This window comes from Diplodia corticola (assembly GCF_001883845.1).
Source record: "Diplodia corticola strain CBS 112549 chromosome Unknown scaffold25, whole genome shotgun sequence".
In the NCBI taxonomy this organism is placed as follows: domain Eukaryota; kingdom Fungi; phylum Ascomycota; class Dothideomycetes; order Botryosphaeriales; family Botryosphaeriaceae; genus Diplodia; species Diplodia corticola.
The window spans coordinates 379,601-401,880 of record NW_017971504.1 but is presented as its reverse complement, the minus strand read 5'-3'; the positions used below and the strand labels follow the sequence as shown (position 1 = coordinate 401,880).

General features: G+C 56.6%; 8 protein-coding genes across 8 annotated transcripts; 3 read left to right on the top strand and 5 right to left on the bottom strand.

Moving 5' to 3' along the window:
- Nucleotides 1-1,629: 1,629 nt before the first annotated feature.
- On the bottom strand, nucleotides 1,630-3,362 carry BKCO1_25000132 (chromo domain-like protein; the record flags this gene model as incomplete). Its single annotated transcript, XM_020273239.1, has 2 exons — nucleotides 1,630-1,822; nucleotides 1,894-3,362. The coding sequence occupies 2 exons, from the start codon at nucleotides 3,360-3,362 to the stop codon at nucleotides 1,630-1,632; spliced, it is 1,662 nt and encodes a 553-aa protein (XP_020130430.1).
- A 572-nt stretch (nucleotides 3,363-3,934) lies between these two features.
- On the bottom strand, nucleotides 3,935-5,284 carry BKCO1_25000131 (uncharacterized protein; the record flags this gene model as incomplete). The annotated part of the gene is made up of 1 exon (XM_020273238.1): nucleotides 3,935-5,284. One exon carries the CDS (start codon nucleotides 5,282-5,284, stop codon nucleotides 3,935-3,937), a length of 1,350 nt encoding a protein of 449 aa, XP_020130431.1.
- Nucleotides 5,285-6,409: 1,125 nt separating this feature from the next.
- On the top strand, nucleotides 6,410-8,068 carry BKCO1_25000130 (peptidoglycan binding domain containing protein; the record flags this gene model as incomplete). Its single annotated transcript, XM_020273237.1, has 3 exons — nucleotides 6,410-6,674; nucleotides 6,734-7,168; nucleotides 7,245-8,068. 3 exons carry the CDS (start codon nucleotides 6,410-6,412, stop codon nucleotides 8,066-8,068), a joined length of 1,524 nt encoding a protein of 507 aa, XP_020130432.1.
- Nucleotides 8,069-8,546: 478 nt separating this feature from the next.
- Nucleotides 8,547-9,812, top strand: BKCO1_25000129 (uncharacterized protein; the record flags this gene model as incomplete). The annotated part of the gene is made up of 1 exon (XM_020273235.1): nucleotides 8,547-9,812. The coding sequence occupies one exon, from the start codon at nucleotides 8,547-8,549 to the stop codon at nucleotides 9,810-9,812; it is 1,266 nt and encodes a 421-aa protein (XP_020130363.1).
- A 1,118-nt stretch (nucleotides 9,813-10,930) lies between these two features.
- Nucleotides 10,931-12,163, top strand: BKCO1_25000128 (the record flags this gene model as incomplete). Its single annotated transcript, XM_020273234.1, has 1 exon — nucleotides 10,931-12,163. The coding sequence occupies one exon, from the start codon at nucleotides 10,931-10,933 to the stop codon at nucleotides 12,161-12,163; it is 1,233 nt and encodes a 410-aa protein (XP_020130362.1).
- A 3,957-nt stretch (nucleotides 12,164-16,120) lies between these two features.
- On the bottom strand, nucleotides 16,121-16,686 carry BKCO1_25000127 (uncharacterized protein; the record flags this gene model as incomplete). The annotated part of the gene is made up of 2 exons (XM_020273233.1): nucleotides 16,121-16,498; nucleotides 16,555-16,686. The coding sequence occupies 2 exons, from the start codon at nucleotides 16,684-16,686 to the stop codon at nucleotides 16,121-16,123; spliced, it is 510 nt and encodes a 169-aa protein (XP_020130361.1).
- A 1,544-nt stretch (nucleotides 16,687-18,230) lies between these two features.
- BKCO1_25000126 (uncharacterized protein) lies at nucleotides 18,231-19,823 on the bottom strand (the record flags this gene model as incomplete). The annotated part of the gene is made up of 4 exons (XM_020273232.1): nucleotides 18,231-18,777; nucleotides 18,836-19,310; nucleotides 19,524-19,560; nucleotides 19,680-19,823. 4 exons carry the CDS (start codon nucleotides 19,821-19,823, stop codon nucleotides 18,231-18,233), a joined length of 1,203 nt encoding a protein of 400 aa, XP_020130360.1.
- A 1,758-nt stretch (nucleotides 19,824-21,581) lies between these two features.
- On the bottom strand, nucleotides 21,582-21,981 carry BKCO1_25000125 (uncharacterized protein; the record flags this gene model as incomplete). The annotated part of the gene is made up of 2 exons (XM_020273231.1): nucleotides 21,582-21,845; nucleotides 21,901-21,981. 2 exons carry the CDS (start codon nucleotides 21,979-21,981, stop codon nucleotides 21,582-21,584), a joined length of 345 nt encoding a protein of 114 aa, XP_020130359.1.
- Nucleotides 21,982-22,280: the final 299 nt, after the last annotated feature.

The following is a 22,280-nucleotide window of genomic DNA, read 5'->3' as shown; positions in this document are numbered from 1 at the left end:
AGTGGCTAACCGCTATCTGCGTCGGGTAGGAGGGGTGAGGCTGTTGGATTGGCAGGAGGGACATCTGGAGACATGTCGATTTGTATGTCGTGGGCGAAACTTCGTTATATATAGCTTGAACATGGCTTTGAAAGGCTCGGGAAGTGGTTGTGTCTGTATCTGTGAGAGTGAGCCAAACCTGTAATTATGTGCATGGGACTCGTGCCTCGTGACAGCCACACTCGAGAAGTGTTTGACCTGGCGTGGCGGATCGTGCTGTGCTTCATGCCGCCCATAATTCGGGCGTGAGCGTATGCGTGGGCTGAGTGTGAAACACGCAGCGAGAAGCCAACGGGCTCTGGTATGCGAATGACATGAGCAGGGAGAGGAGGGGTCTGCCAGTCGTCGACAGCAGTGAAGCTGGGCCAACCGGCGTGTGTGGAGTGGATGGTCGCGGTGAGGTCAGTTGAAGTGGTTCTGTCTCAGTGGACACCATGATACCTTTCTGCAAAGGCCGGGATGATGCCAGGCTGCGCGTCGGCGGCTATTTGACAGACAATGCCGGGCCGAGCGCGCCGAATATCCCTGGGTGTAGAATAGCCCGTGTGAGAAATAGACGCTGTTACTATATAGGTAGCCAAGGTGGTTTTTCCTTCAAGCATTGGTGGTGTAGTGATAGCATAGGTGGTCCCTCCGTAGTTGTCACGGGGGCATGGTGCAGTCGGAGGCGCCCCGGCTGTGCCATGCCTTCCGCAGGTTGGACCATCAGACCCTGGTTCGATTCCAGGCCAATGCCATCTTTTTTATCTTTTTTGGCTCGCTCATGGGTGCCTGAGGCCTTGGATTGGGTTGGACTTGTCTCCAACACTGCCTCTCTTTTGCCTCAGTCATTCCAATCAAACTTTTGTGCGCCAGCGTACCTCCAGCCCTGCTCGATACCAGAAATACGAGCGAACGTAGCCGCAGTGAATACAACTTTGGCGACAAACATCAAGTAGATGGCGCAGAATGACCCAAAAGCGCATTGAGTTATATATAGACTTATATCACAATGGCCAGCACACCATTTACACTGCTGCCCAAGTAATGGATTCCATAGCAGTGAAATTCGATTACTCAAGTATTTCGAGATAGTTTTTAGCAGTGCTGTACTCGCTATATAAGCCATCAGAGTTTCCGACGGCACCATTGTATTCACAATATCATTTCCCCGCTAACGCTCAGCACTCCGAACCATTCCCTTTAGGTCCATAGCCAACGGCAAACTCTGTACGACCAGCTATTCCAATTCCCAGGGGAAGATGGGGGAATCAGAGAAGAAGAAAAAGAAGATTCCCTTAGTGACGGTGTTATCACACCGAGCATCAGATCTCGAATCAACGCCCTACCGGCCCGGTGCCGTGCGTCTCCCGCCATTCCCACATACCCAATATCGAAAGGCAAAGCCAAGCTACACCCTGCCCTTCCCTCCACCGCCGTCTCGTCTCGAGACTCGACTAATCCTTCCAGATCGGTAAGCATCCCTTTACCTTGCGATCCGTACATCACGATCCTCTCGTGGCGTTTGTGCTTCACTTCCCAGAATGGCGACTCGCTTCCGACGGCGGGGGCCTTTTCAGTTTATTTCCTGTGCGTCATCGCCGTGTTGTCTTATGACTTGGTGGTGCTTGCGACGCCCTCTTCCTCACTCCCGAGCATGTCCGTGGTGGGGGTATCGGCGGCGGCGACGGGCGGCACGGTGTTGGTTTTCATGGTGGACGACGGTGGGTATGATGCCTCGTCGTCCTCTTCCTCCTCCTCGTCCTCGTCTCGACGCGGAGTTACAGGCTCGGCTGGGAGGGGCCTACGGGAGGGGGGACGCATGTCAGTTCTTGATCTTTTATAGCGGGAGACGGATGGAGGGAGGTCGCATACATGGAGCTCGACCTTTCCTGCTGCTCTCCCTGCTCGGCCTGCGGCTCTATCTGCTCCGACGCATCCACAGACTCTGGCTCCTCACGCGGCTTTGCTAGCGGCTGTTCCTGCTCCTCTGCTACGGGCTTCTCGCTCGGCGCGATTTCCTTACTTTGCCGCCACTCAGCCACGAGATCCTCCGAGACGTTGCTCTTCGGCTCCCACGTGTCTTCAAAGTCCTCTCCAGTCTTCGCATCTTTCTCCCACGAGACAAGGAAGTGGCGGTGTCGCTCGCCGACGATGGCCTTTGCGGAGTACACATCATCTTCCTGCTCCTTCTCTGCCTGCTTGTCCTCATGGGCTTTCTTCGCCGGCCGTCTCTGCTGCTTTTTCGGCGCCTTCTGTGGTTGTCCTGCCTTCTGCTGTTTCCATTCAGCCACCAAATCCCGTGACACGTAGCTTTTGGGCTCCCAGGTGTCTTCAAACTCCTTTCCGGTCTTTGGATCCTTCTCCCATGCGACGCGGTAGTATCGCGGTTTCTCGCCAGTAATGGCCCTTGCGGGGAAGATTCCTTCGTCCTGAGGCTCTGGTTCTAGCTTCGCTGGCTCGTGGTTCGCCGCCTGGCTCCGCTGCTTCTTTTTGTGAGGCCGAGGGCCTGCGGCTCTTGTTTCAGATCCGCTTTGGACATCAACGGGGTCATCTTCGCGCTTGCGCTTGCGGTCCGGGCTCGGGCTCGGGCTCGTGCTCGGGCTCGTGCTCAGGCTCAACGGTTCGTGTGATTCGTCGTGTTGAGACTCGTCGGCAGCGTCGAGTTCGATTTTGCGGTCAGGAGCCGTAGACTTGTCAGGCTTGCCACCGTCCTTTGCTCCGATGTTCTGCGCCGCATCTCTGGTGCCAGACTTGCGCTCACGCATGGACAGCAAGTTGCCGGACGCAGTTCGTTTCGGAGCGCCTTCCTTTCTGGAGCCGTCAGCCACAGTCTTCTCTCGGCCAGCCCGTCCGCCCTCCTCCCCCTCTCGACGCCGTCCCTTCCCGCCCCGCACGCCCTCAACTCCCCCAGCCCCGTCCTCGCCACCCTCCTCCCGCGCCTTCCTCTTCTCCAGCCACTCCCGCTTCAGCGCCGCATTCGCATAGCTCCTCGGCTCCCACGTCGGCGCGTACGCCTTGCCCGTCGCCGGATCAATGCCCTCCCAGTCGATCAAGTATCCGCGCATCGCGTCCTCGTCGACGATGGCGCGCGCGGTGAAGAGCCCGGACTTCGCGGCGGCGGCGGCGGCCAATTCATTCTTCTTGCCCTTCGCTTTCGCCCTCTTCGTGACCTTGGTTTTCGCGGCCTTGGGTGGCGCGGTCGACGGCGCGCTTTCGGGGCGGGCGGCGCGGGAGGGGCGGTCGGTGGGGGCGGACGCGCTGCGTGTGCGCTTCGCCACGCGGCTGGCGATGGAGGAGGGCGCAGCGGTGGTGTCGCCGCGCGATGGGGCGAGTTTCGCCATGGGAGGCGGGTGGTGAGGGGGGAATTGATGGTGGTTGGGCGTGTCGCGGGTGAGACGGACGCGGGTTGGACGCGTTGTTGTGGAGGTGACGTCGTGTGGGTGTTTTGTGGGGTGTGGCTTGTGGGGGTGACGGGCGCGCGGGCTCGGCTGTCGGCCAATCAGGTCAACGCAGACGCATTGTTACGGGTGACGGAGAGTTGGTCGTGCAGAGCGGGTGCTGACAGGTAGGTAAGGCAGGTAGGGTTGTTGCGCGGGTCAGAAAATCTACTTCCAAGTATTCCGCTCACGGGCCGTTATATATCCAATCCACAACTCACTACAAGCCTCAAGCTCATTTCGGCGCCCAAGGAGATCTGATTCAGAGGTTACATACGGCATTCTCATAATTCGTGTTGACTGAACCATCCCAGAGTCGGATGTGTGCCAGTGGGCATTGAAAGCCGTGCAAATACTGAGTAGTCTCGTTACCCGCAATCCCATGCACCCCTACCTCTCCTTCCGCTCTTCGCCCAGCCGCACAGGATAACCATGTCATACAGCTCTGGCCAGTCACTAGGCTTACTAGAACCATTCTAACCTCTCCGATATCCCAGAAGGGGAGGCATGGAATCCGTTCTTTTCAATATGTAGTCGCATACATTCGACGGGTAGCCCAGCAGATCGTAACCATTCGCTCCATAGGAAGCTCTCGGGCCGGCAGGGATGTATGTGACCGAGAGGTCTTGCGGTGACACATGGAGGGCTCCGGGAGGTACGCCCATCTCTTGATAACAAACCCGAAGATCAAGATGTAGTAGAGGATGAAAATCTATCAGCCTCATTTCCCGATGAACGTCGGACCACGAGCATTCCTCATCCATCAGAAAACATAGATCCAGGACAAGGGACTTCAACGTCGGTGAAACGAGGGAAAGAGTGCGGAGAATCGACTCTTTTCGAAACCGAACCCGTTCCAGACTCAGGTGACTGAGCGCTGGCCACGACACGCAAGCATTGATTCCGGTAAGCATGTCCGGCGCTCTGTATGCCAGCCCATGCGAGAAGAGGATCTTGAACTTAAGACGAGTGAGGTTGCTGCATTTTCCAAGAAACCTTGCTACGGCCTCGATGCATGTGGCCATCTCGGATTGCCTCCCTCCTATCGAAATGCGGAGATGCTTTGGACTGCTGAAGGCATTTTCCATCAGCCTCCGGTTCTCGTGTGAAGCCGTATCGTCCGTTGGTTCCAAAGCCCGGTCAAGATCCCCGAGTCCCCACCACGTATACCCAGGTGAGCGAAGCTTTAGTTCGGTTAGACTGTTGCTGAACGAGTTGCGCTTGCCCAGAGCTCGTAGGATGAAGGCCAAATGGGCGCTTCTATCTCGAACCGTTAGCCACTCCTCCAATCCATAGTCTGCATGATGTAGGGGGCTGTATTCCGGCCAATACAAGTCAAACTTTGTCACAAGCGTCTGTAGATTAGGGAGCCGGACAAGGGCTTCTTCTAAGCCAATGTAAGCCTTGTGGACTCGGGACTTTTGGACCGCGCCCGACGCGCGTAGCCATGTGGAGAGGTTTGGTGTGGGCCACGTGAAAGCCTCCGTCTCGTCTTGCTTCTCTTCCCTCTGAGCCTCAGCCGTTGTATCTGAAATGACCGTCTCGGATGGTGTGTTAGCCCGTCTCAAGACAAGTTTTTTGACGGCATGGGCGGTCCTGCTGCTCCTCGCAATGCCAGAGATGCGCTCCAGGCCTTCGAGATGCATCGACACATGGATCGTGGAGAAGCAGTATCGCGCGGCCTCCCTGGCGAGCCAGTCGGAGCAGAATCGGATTTGCTTCAGCGTCTCCCAGTCTAGCTTTCCAACAACGAGGGCCATGACGTCGTACGGAAGGCAGATGGTCGAAGCCATCTGCTGGATTCCGGGATCCGGTTGAGAATCCATGTCGATTGGTGGGCGAAGCCGAGGCGAGATGTACGGAGTCGATAGGGAGGGATGGAAAGTGTGGGAATGTTGATGGTTATATACTCGCGTGGCTTATTTAGATCTCAACAAACCAGCCACCTCTAGGCTGGTTGGGTCATCAGGGTCTTCCATTTTGCTATTATGACGTCAACACAAAATTCACGTTGAGCAATGCGAGCGAGAGGCTGCGTGTCATTAGGCATCAGGCATTGAGGCAGGTGTTCCTCCCTTGGCATGTTCGGCCCGCACCAGTGGCCGCGCTTCATCAAAGAGCTGCTGGCCTACTACCTCATCCAGGACACGCGATCGAACGAATTCTCCTCAGCAGCCAGTCACAAACACCGGCAGCAGACCGAATGGGCCCAGATGGGCGATCAGCTTCTAGATCCAGAGTCGCCGACTTTATCGCGGCACGAAGCTCTTCTTTGGCGACACTCACACAGAGTCTAAAAGTACCGGAAAGACGCTAAAAGCTTGCCTTGCTGAAAGCTGCCAAAGGTGCCGAAAAGTCCAAACGAAGAGCCCGTCCCTCCCTGGCCATACACTGACAATGACGAAGTTCCGGCTTTTACTACCAGTCAGGTCAAACAGCAGTCAAGATATTCATTCATCAGCCAATCAGAGTAGCCCATAAGCACGCATTTACCAATCACTCTATTATTGTTGACCACGCTGCACTACTCAAGCATTATCCTTTAGACGCGGGGACAGGGTAAATCAGCCAGCCACTTTTGGATGATCTGCCAGTCTCGACCGATCCTACAAGATGAACCAACCGCCTCTGGCTAGACGCTCTCCCGGGGAGATCTCCGGGCCGGCATCTCGGGACGCCACAGCAACGGATAGCCCCGCGCTGCCGCTGCTTCCACGCGTCTACCCCACTTCTACGTCGGTCTCGGCGTTGTCGTCGACTGTTTTGCCCATCAGCCACGGCGCCTATCGACACGCCGCACCCCAGACGGCTCGCGGCTAGACGATGAAAACTCTGCCCAGCTGAATATATCGCGCGTCGACCTCAGCCCTTGCGCCTCTAGCTCGTCGTATATATACAGGAGCTTCCTCCTCCAAATAGGTCCATCCCCCGTCCTCCTCCACCCCGCTGCAATGGTTCGCACGTACGACAAAGACTTCTTCTCACACGCCGCCCAGGCAGCCAAGCCAAAAAGGATAGTCGTCTGCTGCGACGGCACATGGCAGTCGGCGACGTCGATTGACCCCAAGAACGGGTGTCCCTCCAACGTGGCCCGCCTCAGCCGAGTTCTCGCAAGGGCGGGTCTGGATCGCGATGAGAACGAGTGGCAGCAGCTGGTCTACTACGACTCGGGCGTCGGCACGGGCGACATCACCTCCGTCGAGGCCGCCAGACAAGGTACGAAGCCGACCCCCCACGCCGGATTCCTCGGCTCGGCGCTGACAATCGCCCGGCAGGCTCCCAGGGCCTCGGCCTCCTCGAGAATGTGCTGGAGGCCTACAACTTCATCGCCTCCAACTACAGTGCCGGAGACCATCTCTACTTCTTCGGCTTTTCCCGCGGCGCCTACACGGTCCGCGCGGCGGCTGGTCTGACCCAAGAGGTCGGCATCATCCAGGGTTACCTGATGCCCTACTTCCTGGAGCAGTACGGCAACTACATCCGAGCCGAAGACTTCTCCAAGCCATTCACGCAGACCAAGTTCTGGAAGGACTTCACATCCAAAAGCCCCGAGCCCGTCGTCACGGCGGCCAAGGACGTCGTGATCCAGATCATCGGCGTGTGGGACACGGTCGGTTCGCTCGGCGTGCCCGACCTCGGCCACTGGCTCAAAAAGGACAACTCCGGCTGGCGCAAGGCGTACCAGTTCTACAACACCGACCTCAGCGCGAGTAAGTCGTCATCATCCGGGCCCCGCACGCGCGCCACGCCACGGCCGACCCGCTAACCACCACCACCCCCAACCAGACGTCCAGCACGCGTACCAGGCCCTCGCCCTCGACGAACGCCGCACCCCCTTCTCCCCATGCCTCTGGTGCGTCAAGGAAGGCAACAAGACGACCAAGCTCGTGCAGTGCTGGTTCCCAGGCGCGCACATCAACGTCGGGGGCGGCAACTCGGCCAACGCGGGGCACGAGAACCCGCAGGGCGACCGCGAGCAGCTGGCCAGCATCACGTACGCGTGGATGCTGGACCGGATCCGGCCGAACCTGGCGGTCGACGACGCGGCGCTGGCGGCGCAGCTGGCCGACATCGAGGCCACGCTCCAGCACCCGGAGAAGGCGGGCGGCGAGGTCTCGGCGTGGGAGCGCAGCCAGGACTGGGTCTGGGGCAAGATCGAGGACAGCTACACCACCATGTACAAGATCTTCGGCTCGCCCGCCGACCGGACGCCCCGCGAGTATCACGCCAGGGAGGCGGGGTACACGGTCGAGCGCGTCCATCCGACGGTGCACTTTCGGCAGCAGTACCACCGGGAGCTGAAGCGGACGGACAAGTCGTTGGTGGTGTACGAGCCGGCTGCCATGCGTGGGTGGGAGCGCGTCATGGATGAGCACGGCTATGGCAAGGACCTGCAGCAGCGCAAGGGCTGGGTGTGGGCCAAGTATAAGAAAGACGCCAAGGGGAAGAAGGTGCTCGACGAGCAGCAGAAGCCGGTGATTGAGAAGAGCATGTGGGAGTTTGAGATTGGCGAGCTGCCAGAGAGCAAAAGCGTCGAGCAGTGGCTGATCAACAGATCGTGGAACGTGCAGGCCTATTACAGCGATGTTCAACAGGGCTGGGAGAAGTAGATGTTGTTTACTGTAATGATGTCAGCGAGATTGCCACGTGATGGAAAGCCATATCCTGCTCACGAGCGAGTGCGACGCCGAGGAATGATCGCCGGTGATGTAGCTGACGATACTCATGCATGCTTGGAAGGCCGCGATATATGTTGAGAATATTGAGTGTGTGAGGGTGTTGGAGATGGTAGTGGATGGAGAAGAAACGAGGACGAAACGAGGACGAGGCTGCTGCCGTCAGACCGGAGATGCGGCGGCGCTAAACCGTCCTTGATGGTCGCATCGCTGCTGCAAAGCCGGCGCGTGAGCACGTGACTGCGCGCACCACGATGCCAGGGTTCCCATCGCGCAAACCTAGGCAACCACCAATCGGATCGACCCCGCCCGCCCGCCACCGGAAACTTTTTATCCGCCCGACACGATGAACCACGTTGAACCACGTTGAACCCCAAGCCCAACCGGGCGGTCTAACCACCAAACTGGCCCCATGGCACTCGTCACATCCAGACTCCGCCCTCTCCGCCAGATCACCGCACTCGTCTCATCATGCCACCCACTGCTTCGCCCCGAGACAAACCGCACCAAGAGGAAACCGGGTCCACATGACCCCACGAGCACCCCGGCCTTTTCCACCAGCGCCCGCCGCAGCCATCCAGCACACGAGGAGAACACCGGCCCCTCCCCCCCCTCCCGGCCACCCCGCCTCGCCTGCCCCCATTGCACCCAAACCTTCACCAACACCGCCCGCCTCTCACTGCACGTGAAGCAAGTCCACGAGAACCCGAAACTGCTGACGTGCCCGCACTGCCTGCGCCTGTTCAGCGCCGAGGACACGAAAAAGCTAAATGACCACATCCACCGCAAACACCGCTTCCGGATGCTGTACTTCGAAGAGTACAAGGACCCCTCGCCGCTCGACCTCTTCTTCAAGAAACACGTCGAGCCAAGGCTGTGGGACATGCCAAAGCCGGGGGACTGGGTTTACGACTGGGCCCTGCCGCCGTCCCTGTCGTTCAAGAGGCTGTACTTCTTCAGACGCTGGGAGCCCGGCGCGCGCAAGTTGAGGCTGGCGCGCCTGTTCTATGGGAAGGCGCTGGTCGGCGAGCTGGTCGACAACCTCGGCCACACCGATCCGGACGGCGTGCTGGCCGATTGGCGGAAGCTGTGCAGGGCCGTCGGCGTCGCGGAGAAGGCGCTGCCGGCGGATGTCGACGCGTGTCGCGAGCTGATGAGGGGCAAGTACGTCAACCTGCTTGATCTGGCGTGGTGGCTGAAGTGGAAGTGCCATGAGGTGCCGGGCAAGAAGGTCATGGTGTTTGGGTCGGTCAAAGAGCTTCAACGATACTCGAAAGTTGCGGAAAAGGGCTTCCCGGAGGAGTACCTGGATGAACAGCTGAAGCGCGACTTGTGGGGGAAGCTGAAAACGGGTCCGGTTGTCCGCTATCTTCTGGACATCGCTTTGGACATTTATAGGGAATATCGAGACTCTGGCCGGCAGTACGGCTTGCCGCGAGTCGATTGGCAGAAGGAGGAGGAGAGAAGAAAACAGCAGAAGAAGAGACAACAAGAAGAGAAGAAGATAAGAAGAGAAGAAGTAGAGGACTTGGTGCGTCTAGAGGCCGAATTCGTTGCGACCTCGGCATTCACAAACAAGAGTGTGGACGGCGTCTCCGACATGCCGAAGGATGCTGGTGCAGTTCGAGAAGGACGCGTGGTGTCGGGTCGGGATATTGACGTGAAGCTGGAAGGGTAGTGATTCATTTTGGGGTATTTCCACCCCTAGAGATAGCAGCGTTTTTTTATTCTCGAGGCCGCATCGCCTGTGGCGACGGGCCACATTCTAAAAACAAAAAAGAACGACGTTCAGGCTCAGCCCCCAACGCGCCGTGCCATCATACCCACGATCGTCGGGAAACGTTTCCGAAACAGGAAGAGAATTCGATCTAAAAATACAGAGCCGCAGACCGATTTCGCTGCTGCCTGAGACCCCGAAAACTACTTGGACCGTGCAGCTGGCCGGTGCACCCCAAGTAGAATGTGGTCTGTACCCATCTCAGGCTCCTCGCTTCTGCCTGAAGCCTCCTGGAGTGAACCTGGTTCCGTTGGCGCAATCAAAAGAATACCGACATGTCTGCTCCCAGAGCAACGTGGAATGTCCCGCCCACTCATAATTCGTCGTCATTTCATGTAGCATCATTCATCAGAAGTGCATCCTTTGGGCCAAGGTCAGAGCAGCCACGTAGGTCAAGACGTTGTTGAAGGCACTGCCTGGGTGCTCAGGCGTGTCGGTGGGCGCGGAGTGCGGCAACCAATTAGAACTGGCAACCACTATCGATTCTGCACCCTGAGCCATGCATCCTGGAGCTCCATCGCACCCACACGAACATCATGGCTGCCGATACCCCACCGTCCAGGCTGAATTGTCCGACCGTGGCTTCGTGGGCCGCTCAAAAGAGACCATCGAAGCCATCAAAACCCTTACCGCCGGACTCTCTCGCGAGCTGCGCTCCCTTAGGGCCGGGCTGTGCGAAAACGTGACGGCTCCCAGCACTAGGCTATCCGGCGAGATGGATGGGCTGTCCAAAAGCATAATGTCTCGGAAACGAAATGACGTAATCCGCCAATGCTCTGCGGTCTCCGGGGCCCCGCCTTAGGACTTTGATTTGATGCCTGGTGAGTTTTCAATAAAGAAATGACCAGTGCCGTGTTCGGCCATGAACCCGGTAGTCGCCAACGCCACAGTATGAGCTGGTGAAAGGCTACAAACCGCATTGTCCCGGTGGGTCTTGATAAAGGCCATACGACCCCGTCCCATCCCACAAAGATCCAACCAAACCTCAGCCGGCCAGAGACATCTACGAACGAAACATCATGTCCAGTAAGAACCTCTCCGGGTGGCAGATGGCCATGCTTGCGTTTCCTGAACTGCTATCTCCGATGAGCGACAACTCATCGAACAAAAATGAGACGAACCCGAAGAAGGGGCGGGCTGCTCCTACGGAGCTGACCAAAGACGCCAGGCGTACGAAGCTGGGTGACACAAAGACACTGTCCAAGAAGAGAGACGACACAAAGAAGAAATCAGCCTCCCCTACCAAGCCGACTGAAGAAGTCAAAATTTCGAAGCTGGCAGATACAAAGAAGAGGCCAGACGCGATGAAAGACGCAAAGAAGAAACCGGTCTCTCCTACTAAACAAACTAAAAGCGTCAAGATTCCGAAGTCGGACAACAAAGGAGCAGTATCTGACGACAAGAAGGCCATGAGAAAAAAACCCGTCTCTCGTACCAAGCCAGCTGCTAGCGTCGAACTCCCGGAGTCTGACGGTACAAAGACGACGTCTGGCGAGAAGAGAGCCACAAGGACTAAATCGGTGTCTTCTGTTGCCAAGCCAACCAATAACATCAAAGTTCCGAAGTTGGATGACATAAAGACCGTGTCTGACGACAAAAAAGCCACAAGGAAGAGATCCATCACTACTGCCGATTCAACCAAAGTAGTCAAGAAGCGCCGGGTTGGATCAAGCCCCACGAAGGCAACGAGCGACAAGAGAAGATCGGTGGATGTAAAAAAAGAGGGAAAAACTGCGACCCTCAAGAAGCGAACAAACATCAACGTCCGTAAGGAGAAACTGTCAACGATCACCGGAAATGAGTCCGACGGCGGTACGAAAGACAAAGAGAATAATGGAATTACTTCACGCAGGCGCACAAGAAGCATGAGTCGTCAGCTAGAGGCACAAGGTGCGGAAGCGTCGGACGACCCCGAAAAGGGCATGCTGGAGAGGCTGCCCCCCAGGGCAAAGAAAACGAAACATGTCAAGCGCCGGCAGTCGATGGACCTTCACGAAATGTTGGGTATCACGAAAAATCCCAAAAAGGAAGTAGCGACACCCAAGCGGAAGATGTCGAGCGACGAAGAGACATCAGAAGATTACGAGAAGTCTAGAAACACTCGGCCCCTGCCAGGGGTGGTGACAAACCCTTCAGTGCCGGCATACAAATATTACAATCGTCGCGGACAGGAGAAGGATTCTTACGCGAACAAATTAAGGTCCATGACCGCGATGCTTGCCCGAAAGCCGGGGGGAGGTCGAAGACGGTAGCCGATTCTTTGAATAAATGAGTTTGTTCATGTGCTACTGTTTAGTCTCTTGGGTTTTCTTGGTTCTGCGCCGCGAGATACAGTTCTGGGCTGAAACTCAAGTCATCTGACGTCCGATGACTCTTTTTCGGGCTTCTCTCTTCATGGGCGCGAATCCATACCCGCGACTCCGAGACGAGAAGCAATGGTTACTTGAACCGCAGATCGCTCAGTATGCAAGTCGCTCGGCCAATAATGTGTGAAGTATCGCGCGATTGTGACGTTGCCGAGTTGAAGCCGTCCGACTACTTGCCGTGGCGATCCAGAGGAAGCCGTGCAGAGTCGTAACCGGACCAACCGTCTCCCAGCCCATCTCATACTTGTTCTGTCCAAATGGTGTGTTGTTAGTCGGCCTTGAGCGAACGATGTATGACACTACATTAGTGTTGCTTGTCGACGTACAATACAGCCTGTGATGGTTCCCATCCGTTTCGGAAACCACGATGAAGAGGCAGCCAAATCGAGAGGAAGAGATCACCTTCGATCCAAGGGGACGCGCGGAGTCGCACGTGTTGCAACATTATCTCCAGCCAATAAAAGAAGAGGCCCGGCCCTTCTGCAGGCGCTTGCATGGGTGCGTGGCGTAGGCGGTAACATCAAACGCCTTGGTTGCGGCTACTGACGCCCACCAGTTGCCTTTCCCTTTTCGCAGACAAGCAAAGATGCGGGTTTGTGGAACTACCATTGGCTGAGGTCGAGGGCACGTATAAGGAAGGTCTCCAAGCTGGCTGCACGTGTCCGGATCGGCGGGTGGCTGAGCGGGCAACATCAAACGTCTTGGGTGCGGCGCGGTTTGCAGATTCTCTTACATTCGAGCGATGCAGCCGGCTTGTGTCGCCATGATTGGTCGGGTCGCCGTGGGATGCCGATACGAGGTGCGCGTCCCTGGCAAATGGCGCCGGAGGCTGGCATGTGAAGACAGCCTGTGTCAAAGTGATTCAACGGCTTTGTGATTTGCGCAGGGATTGGGAACGGTCGTGCCGCGCGTTTTCGAGGAGCTGGTCGACAAAGACCAAAAGAGCTTGAGCACAACTTTCCAGCAGAGGTAGTCTGGACAGAGTCGTCGCTAGGGCGCGACTAGAGGGGAGCGGCTAACGCGACCGAGCAAGTCATGGAGCGCGTCGACGAGCCGCGTTGGGACTGATTGGGACTGGGTCGGAGGCCGCGTCGGAAGCCGCTCCGGCTGTCACCTACGCTTGACCGTGGGCTTGTGCATCGGGCGAGAGATGTGATGGCTCGGTTTTTTAGATGTTGGAAACGTCGTACGGGAGCTCGGTGGGGTGGGTGGCGAGTGGCGCGAGAATGGTGGGCGGTTGTTGTGCCTGGCTGAGAGATGTAGGTTTGGCAGCTGAGTGGCCGCGCTGGCGACGGTGGAACACTCGTGCCTTGCGACCGCCGGCCACAACATTCACTGCGCAATCGCCCTCACCGAGTCCACTTGCTTTTAGTTCACCTACCATTTCCCTGCGCCTCTCGCGCCGCCTCAATGCCGACCGCGACCGCCCGCTCACCAGTGCACATTACTCCCAAATTGCCTTCTGTGGCCGCCGTGCTCAGACAGGGTCGCCGGAAGCGAAACATGGGACACACAAGATAACCAGAGGGGCATGCGAGGGTCTGAGAGGCAGACCGTGATGGAAAGACGGTCTATCCCGTGATCAGCCCTATCGTCATCTTTGGAGGAGTGACATCCAAGAGCTCCTGAACAGCATCTCTGAGTGGCTGGTGACGTGGCCGCTGGCATCACTCACGTTTCCACATCGTCCGCTTCCCTCCCACTTTCCAACTCCACCGTTGCAACGACGGACCCACCTGACTCGCCGCGCTCGACGCTCAGGATGGCGCTCCCCAGCCAATATTGCCATTGGAGGCTGTAGCACAGAGCATGACCTATCGGCTGCAACATGCAGAGAGCCTTCTTGAATGTAATCATACGATTAATTTAGACCATCTCTTCACCGTGAAACAGTACTTGGCCAAAGGAATGGTCATCGAGCGGTGGATGCAGAGTAGGGATGGCAGCGTCCAGCCGACCGGTGTACGATGCCCTTCCACTGAAGCATTCCGTTGTGTCGCCGGTTTCTATGACATGTGAGAAGACACCAGCTGACGACCATCCAGGCGCAGTCCCAAACAACTCTGGTGAGAGCATCACCGCTCCGAGTATCCAAACCAAACACCAATCTACTCGTACGAGCCTCAATACCGCTCTCTTGCCGACAGAATTTGAGAAGTGACCTGTTTGACGCGCTCACGGGCAGTGTGCCAGTCTATGTGCCGTGTGTTCACAGAAATACCCGAAATCGCTCCATATGACCATGATTCCACCCCAACGCGCTCCAAGTTCTCTGCAGTGAGGTCGCTGAAAGTATTATGCTGAGTCGCGGACCGACAATCCAGTCTTAGCACCCTCCCGAAAATGTAGTGCCGCGTTGCTGGAGCAGCTCGATCTGAGCGAGCATGTGGATGGCCGTCTGTGTCTGTGCGAAAGCGGCGGCAGATGCAGCGCGTGGGTCTCGGCCTGGTGTGACGTGGGACCCCTACGCTTGATGCATGCCTTGCATCCTTTTGTCACTACGGACCGCGTCTCAAGGAGATTAGACTCACGCAACCTTACAGTGACGGTAGATAGATGACATGAGGGGGACAGCGTGGGCCTGACAGAAAGTCCACGTGGGAAAGCGGAAACCAGCTGGTGCCGGCATTTCGAAGTCTGGTTCGGGACTTGAGATTCTGGTTTGCGGGGGCGAGTGCCTTTTGGGGCAGGGTGTCGGGATGCTTGATGAGGATGCCGATTCAGCGGGGGTGCTGGGCTCGCGGGTGAGATCGATGCAGCTGATGGCGTTGCTCTCGGGGGAGCGGGGCAACTCTGGGTGGGAGCCGTGTTGGTGGGCTGCGATTGGGATCCATTACGGATGTTGTGCCTAATCGTGGTGACCGAGAGGTGAAATGTTGGGCGCTCTACACAAGCGGTGCGGTGCGCGAGCGGAACTGTGAGGTCAGTGTGAGACATGGCCATGCGCCGTAGTCTGGACTGTGTTTGGAAAACTTTGGCCGCGGGTGAGCGGGTGAGCGGGCAGCGTCTCGAAGACGGTGAAGCGGATGCGGCGGGGGTGGTCGAAAGGCGGACGCTACGCGGCATTGGACCGGTGAACTTCTGAGTGAGCTTCTGATGCATATGCACATGTCTCGCGGCCAGAGTCAGGACACTGAGCGCGGAGTCGAGCTCAGAATCAGAATGAAGAAAAAGAGAGACAGTGAATTCTAAGCACAAGCCCGGTTTGCCTTATAGTACGGCGTAGCAAAAAGAAAAGGCCAAAAAAGAAGCAAAACTGAAGCTGCTGCAGCCCAGGATTGAACCCCGGGCCGCAGGACCGTACAGCAGCACCAACCACGCCACTGGGACGGGATGGCACTGGGCTACATGGGCAAGGCCCCGAAGGACTCCCTAAGCCGGCCGTACGGCACCGGTAAACCGGACCGCTGCAGAAAGGTGACACGGGGGACCACCACCTTTTTTTTCGGTATCCTTGACGCTTAATCCCCAAGCGTTGCCTAGGAGTCGTGGGCAGGCAAAGCCAGGAGCCACGTAACCTTTATCGGCTGGATGGGAGAAAAAGTCGCGGATTTAACTTATAAACCCCTCCCCATCTTCAGTGAGAACCCAAACAACCAAGGCAGACGAATTCCCCGTGCCGAAGCTCCCGTCACCACACGCCATTCCCGTGCGTCATCGAAGGCCATCCGTCACTCTCAGAAGTATGCCTCTGAGTATATCTTTTCACCCCCTCACTCTCCTGGTCGCGGATAGACTTCAACACACAGTCCACCGCCAGCACCGTCTCCCCAAGCCCTCCCACGCGCCCCGTCGCTTATTTTCTCCACCTTTTCAAAAACTCACTCGCATCGCTCCCGCGACTCATATCACGGTGCTCAACGAAGCCTTTTGCTTCTCCAGTACCTTGCTCTTCTGCCTTTCCCGCTCCAACGCCTCGAGGGTGCGCCGGGTTGCTTGGAAAGTTTGACTGACCACGCTCGTGACTGACATACTGCTGTCTCTTTCGCAATTCGGGCGTTCATGGTTCGTAGGGTGACGTGTCCGCTTAGGATATTTTCCGTGTCGACGTTTCTTCTTCTCTTCCTCCTCCACTTCTGCAGATCTCCTTATTCCTTGGCCTCCTCCCTTGTATCCAATCTTCTTCGAGCTCAGCCACACCTGGCTCTTGCGAGTCAGCTTCTTCTCGGTGAAGTCGGTCTTGGTCTCCAGAAAACACACGCCGTCATAACACAACACGCCCTGACGACAAGACACCTCCACCAAGACGTGGCCAACGTGGATGAGATGTTGGCAACTAGGAAACCCCGCATGCTCTGCACCGTTGAGTATCTCCAAATTCCATCGCCCTTCAAACTGGTGCCCTCTGCCCCATCCATGTGCATTTCTCCGTTGTCGGTCAGCACAATAGCATAGCGCGCACGAGACATCTTATTGAGGCTCTGAGACGGTCTCGGTTTGCAATTGAAGCATAGAGTAGCTGGAAGTTCGGCGGAGGGGGGACTCAAGACGGGCGAGGGTGGTAGAGAGGAAGGCGACCTAACACTCCCTCGAGCACCTGCGTATAGCATGTAACCCAACGGAGCGTACCGAGTTCCGTAGTGACGTCCTACGACGGGAACCCACCGCTTTGTTGGAGCCGCTCCTCTGGAAGGCCGCTGACATGAGTATTGCCTTGGCCGACGAAAGTCTTGTAATCCCATTGGAAATTGTTTCGGAGAAAGTAGCCTGACTACAGTGTTATACCGAGAAACCGTTGCAATACTGACCTCCAAGTGGCTTGGCGGAGATCGGCACCACGATGAGCGTGCCAGAAGTGGGACTCACAGGAGAGGATGGCTCCATGGTATGACCGTGCGCGTCGCGAAAGATGCCAGCGTTGCGTGTTATGTCGTGTCGTGTCCAGGAAGAACGGGGAGTGTGGCCCTTCGTCCGTGGGCTATCCAAGGGCTGTTGGGAAGATTAATGATTCGGCGAAGAAGGCAAGCTGAGAGCGGGCGAGCGGGCAAGTGATGATGACGGGAAGGGTGACGAGTAGGTAGATATCACCCCGATGCTGCGAAATCTGAAGGGCGCGGATGACGTCAGTGCCAGGACCCAGGGAAGGTGCGCCGAGTATGACGACGCGACCGCGACGCGTCTCGCACCCGCTGCCTGTTTCACTGCGCGCTCTGCACTGTGCGCATGAAAATCTCCGTCGTCCCACCTGGGTGCGCCGAAAGGTGTGCTGCCCAGGTACAACGCCCTCTCTGCAACCATTCAGGTCTTGCGCAACCACTATTTTACGGCCGACGCCCGAGTTGAGAACCTTGTTCCGAAAGAGCGCTACGACGATCCTCCGCGGCAGAAGCCACTCTGGCCAGCGTGCACAACATCATCCATGGGTTTCAAGACGGTCGCTGCGATCCTTCTCTCCTCCATTCAAATTGGCGTTGGTCCCTTGATGGAAGCCGGCAATTCGACCCGCCTCAGGCCTGACGAGGCATCACGGGTTCAGTACGCGATATGGTGGAATACTGGGATACTAGCTCACGTTTTCCAGCGCCTTCCAATTGAGCATGTTGAATCAATGGGGGAATATCCCTACTTACTTGCTTCACAATGACGCCTCGATATCATGCGAATTGAAGGCAGTATGTCTGGTCGATCGCTGGAAGCAATTTCGATGAGTTCCGTACTTAACAGCAGGGAGGCGAGAAAAAGAAAAGAGCCTTTTCTGCTGACTCCCGGCGGTTGTCCGAAATCATGCGTAGGGAGCTGATCCCTTGACGGAAACCTGCCTTCGAGGAGGCAGCACTGAGGCTGGATTCATGACGATTCCGCTGGCCACCGCTTTCCAGTCCTTTTCAAAGTGCGCCCCAAAGCGATGCGCCAATCGTAGATCATGGACTGTGAAAATGCTACTGTGAGGGTAGAAGTTCAGGCGAGGCTTTCTCAAACACAACAGCAGGATATTTACCAACCGCAAAGAGACTCATTCATGAAATCCTATCGCAACATGGGTCTCCAGTATGCTTTCCGTGCTTCCCCTGCTTCCCCTGCTGCTCTTTCTTGATTGCTCTTCAATTCCCTGCTCATCACCGTCACTTGCCGCCTCATCGACTTCCCGGCAGATGGCCATGGATTCTCTCTTGGCCTCGCTCTCCCGCATCGAAAAGACCGGGTCATCCCTCTCCGCTTCGGCCTTGGCCGCCTTATAGGCAAGCATGTCAGCCATGTATATGCCGCTCTCGACATCGCCGTTGCCGTGACTGGGTCCAGCACGTCCGCTACGGTTGGAGCAGCTGCCGAAATTGTCCAACGCTTTGCGCTGGTGGGAAGCGTCGCTGTCCGAGGCGTGCGTGGGCTGCAGAATGCGGCGGAAGAAGATGTTCAGCGCCGGCGCTGACGCGCATATGATGGAGAAATGCGTCTCGACCAGCGTCCAGGACCAGATGTAGGTGGCGGTCCAGGTGGTGTCGTAGGTCTTGTAGTAGGTGATGTACATCCACACCAAGCGCATGACGCCGCAGACGCAGAGGCTGCCGGGGTTCATGCTCAGTTTCGGTTGGGTACGGAGGTGGTTGTCATGTTACTTACAAGAAGCCGATGCCAAAGAGCGCGCCCACAGCCCACTTCTGCTTGCGGGGCATCTGTAGGCGGGACACGACGAGCAGCGGCAGGATGCAGACCGCTGCATCCGTGATGACGTTGATGACGGCGTAAGTAATGAAGTTGGCGGCCTCATCAATGCACGTGTAGTTGTTTTGCAGAGCCCATATGAAATCCATCTTATGCCAGAAAGCATCGAGTGGCCGGCACCCGACGCATAATAGAATCGTGAACGAAACGGCGAGAGAAGCAACGAAAAGAATAAAGATGCGGACGGTCCACATCCACGACGTCGTAAAGGTGCCTTTGCTCAAGCGGCGGTAGAAGATGAGAATGGAAATCTTGACCAGCGCCGTGATAAGCATGTAGGTAAGGGCAATCGTCCAGGTAATGATACGGACGTCAACGGCTTGGGAAACCGTTACCTCCCACGCATGGCGATCGAGGCCGTAAAGGAAATAGCCTGGACGAGACAGTTAGACCAAGGCGATTGTCAAGAGGTAAGCCACCCCGAAGTAGGATATCATATCACTGCTTTATGCCCGCAACGCTTGTCCACACTTTTCTCTCGGTTGAAGTGTGAATTTAACGAGCGGGTAAAAGTAGTCATGCACGCGTCTTTGCATTTCGGGGTGGCTTGTAAGAGTGGTTGAAATCCAGTAAATGCGTCACCTACCGAAGGCGTGACAAGCATCGTAGACGAGCAGGATCGGCTGAATTTCGTTAGCAGACGTACCTTTGGTAGGTAGAGATTACTTGCAATGGATATCACGACTAGCCAGTCATCCAGGCCGGCGTTGCGTCGGATTTTGCAGCGCGCCCACAGCCTTACGGCCACGACTACTAGCGTCATAGCAAGCAGCGTGGCCATCAAGACGACGATGAAGAGACTATGCCTCTCGCCATATGGATAACGGACTCGATCTGTAGCCCACTGGATGAGAAGAGCTACTGGGGGGCTGAGGCCGCCGCCCATGTCGGGAGCAATGTTTATTCGACGTGGTTGTTGCGTGACCACTCGGTGTTGGGTGAGACAGGCGGGAAACCCACGGCGCCGGGGAAACCAGGGCTTAGTTGAAGTAAAAGGCCAGCGGCTGCATTTCCATGACGAGTCAGAGAGCTGAAACTTGGCTCCCTTTGCCCCGACAACGCGACTCGGGGCTCAGTCGGTCGCAGCCCAAGAACGGCGATCTGAAAATCATCACCCCACGCAATTTCCACCCTCTTCAGGGCCGTACATGGACTTCTTCTATAATTGGCTGATGGCGGCCGCTAAGCCCGTTAAGTAAAGGAGGGCATCGTTCCAGAGCTATATTAGAGAAGCTAGCGTTGAGCTAAAAGAGGACGCCTAACCGTTCCGAGCCAAGGACATAGATTCAGACGGGACCACTATACGAGATCTGACGCGTACGCATATTTGGTGGCAACGACGCTCGGGGATTTGTTGAAACTAGCGCGAACCTCGTCCTATGAAACAGCCTTATCTGAGCGTTCTGGCCGCTGTTGTGCGATCTGCAAGCCCTTTCGCTTGTATGCTTTTTGGCGGAAAGCAGCCGCCGCCATAAGGGAACGAGAGTGCCGTGCATTTCAGCCTTATTGTGGGGAATCTTTGGTTACAAAAAACCTCTCTCCGACTTCTTCTGAAAGTTTTGCCCGCCCAGATGGCTCGAAATATATACATCTCCAACCATGAGACCCACGAAAGCGAACACAGAGAAACCGCGCGTGCTCCACTCCACTCAGCCGGCATGAGTCAGAGTAGGCATGCTTCCAACGTCACCCCGGTACCTCGCGCGTCCCCACCCCGGAGAATTGAGATCGACGAAGCCCACGCGAGGCTTACGGCGGGGCGACCACCGTACCCTGTTCCCCACTCCCGCGATGCGACCATCTTCGGCCCTGATAACGACTTGAGCAGCGCTGCTGGCGCCGGCGAGCACTGCAAATAGCTTTTGTGATGGAAAGCGGTGCTCGGCTATGTTCCCCGGAAATTCGTACGACGAAGAGAAAGGGGACAATCACCTGAAGTGGCAACGGGATGTTCCGATGAGTTGAAGCAGTTGGCAAGGCCTGCCCGCGCAACGGTCCATGGCCATCAGCTTATGCCAACGCAATTGACGGACACGCTGGAACACACGTTCGCTATTCTCATACCGCAGCAGCCTCGACCACCTCCAATCAGATCGACAGGTCCGTTGACGAGAACCGACTTTTGTTCCATCGCATGCACAAATGGCCCGCCGGCGAGTGCATACTTTTACCAATGATGGTTCTTTTCGCAACTTCACAGGCTCAATTCGTGACAACCATAATTCACTTTGAATGCTGGAATTCACTGCTCCACAATCGAACCGCTACTTTGGGGCTCTCGCTTTCCCGTTCACTGGCCGACTTGCTGAGAGACGGAGGAGTTCGGGGTATCGTTCTCAAGCCCGGCTGTTCTAGATGCCCATCGTTCCGATTCTACCAGAAGGCAATCTGTAGTCTCCCGACCCAGCCCGGCCTGGATGACTGCGACGCCGCGATGTTGATGGCAAGAGGCAGGACCAACGGCAATTCCGATATTTCCAACCTCAGTCCTCCATCCCTATCTGCGAAAGTGGAAACTGGAAAGCAAGATGAACTTTAGTTCCTACCAAGGGCATCCGCTACCGGGTCATAAAATCCCGACGTTCTAGACCGGCTTCGCTCCGAACTACTTGGGCGTTGGGAGATTCTCTCTTTGTACCCTCAGTCAGCTGTGACGTGGGTAGTAGGTAGGTTGAAACGTACTTCTCTCGGCGCTAATCCACTGTTGCAACTTCCACTTCACGAGCTCTGGGCTCATGGTTCTCTTGGCCTCCAGATCGTCCATGGAGAGCTGAGCCCTGAGATTCTCTATAACATGCATCATAACGCTGTTGGAAAGCTCGGCCAAATCGAACGGGTCTGGTCTTCGCTCGTTTTTCCAGTACTCGTCATTATAGAGGAGCTTCCTCCCCTCCTTGAAAACAGCATCCTAGCAGCTAGTAAGGCCCAGCCAATGTACTGTCACAATGAACGGGCGAACTTACGCGGAATCGTTTTTGCTGGTGGGTATTCCATCCGTAAATCTCCATGACCTCGTCGACTTTCATCTTGGCGTGGACTTCCATTTCTGAAGACCGCAGACGTTGGAGCGGCAAAGCGAACAGTAGAAGGAGGGGCTGTGAAGGCTGTGGAAGGGGGGGACTGAGGCTGCGTAAATATGACGTCGGCTCAACGGCGGAGCCAACCAAGCAACCGATATGCATGGTGCTCCAGTACGCACACAAAGTGAAGACGTCGTGCGTTTGGGCGGTCGGAGGTCGAGGCAGGTTGGGGGCGGCGCGGCGCAGGTACGCGGTACCCTATTGGCTCGTCGATCACGGTGTCACGCAAGAACGGCGAGAATGGGAGAAACGCTTCGCCTGAA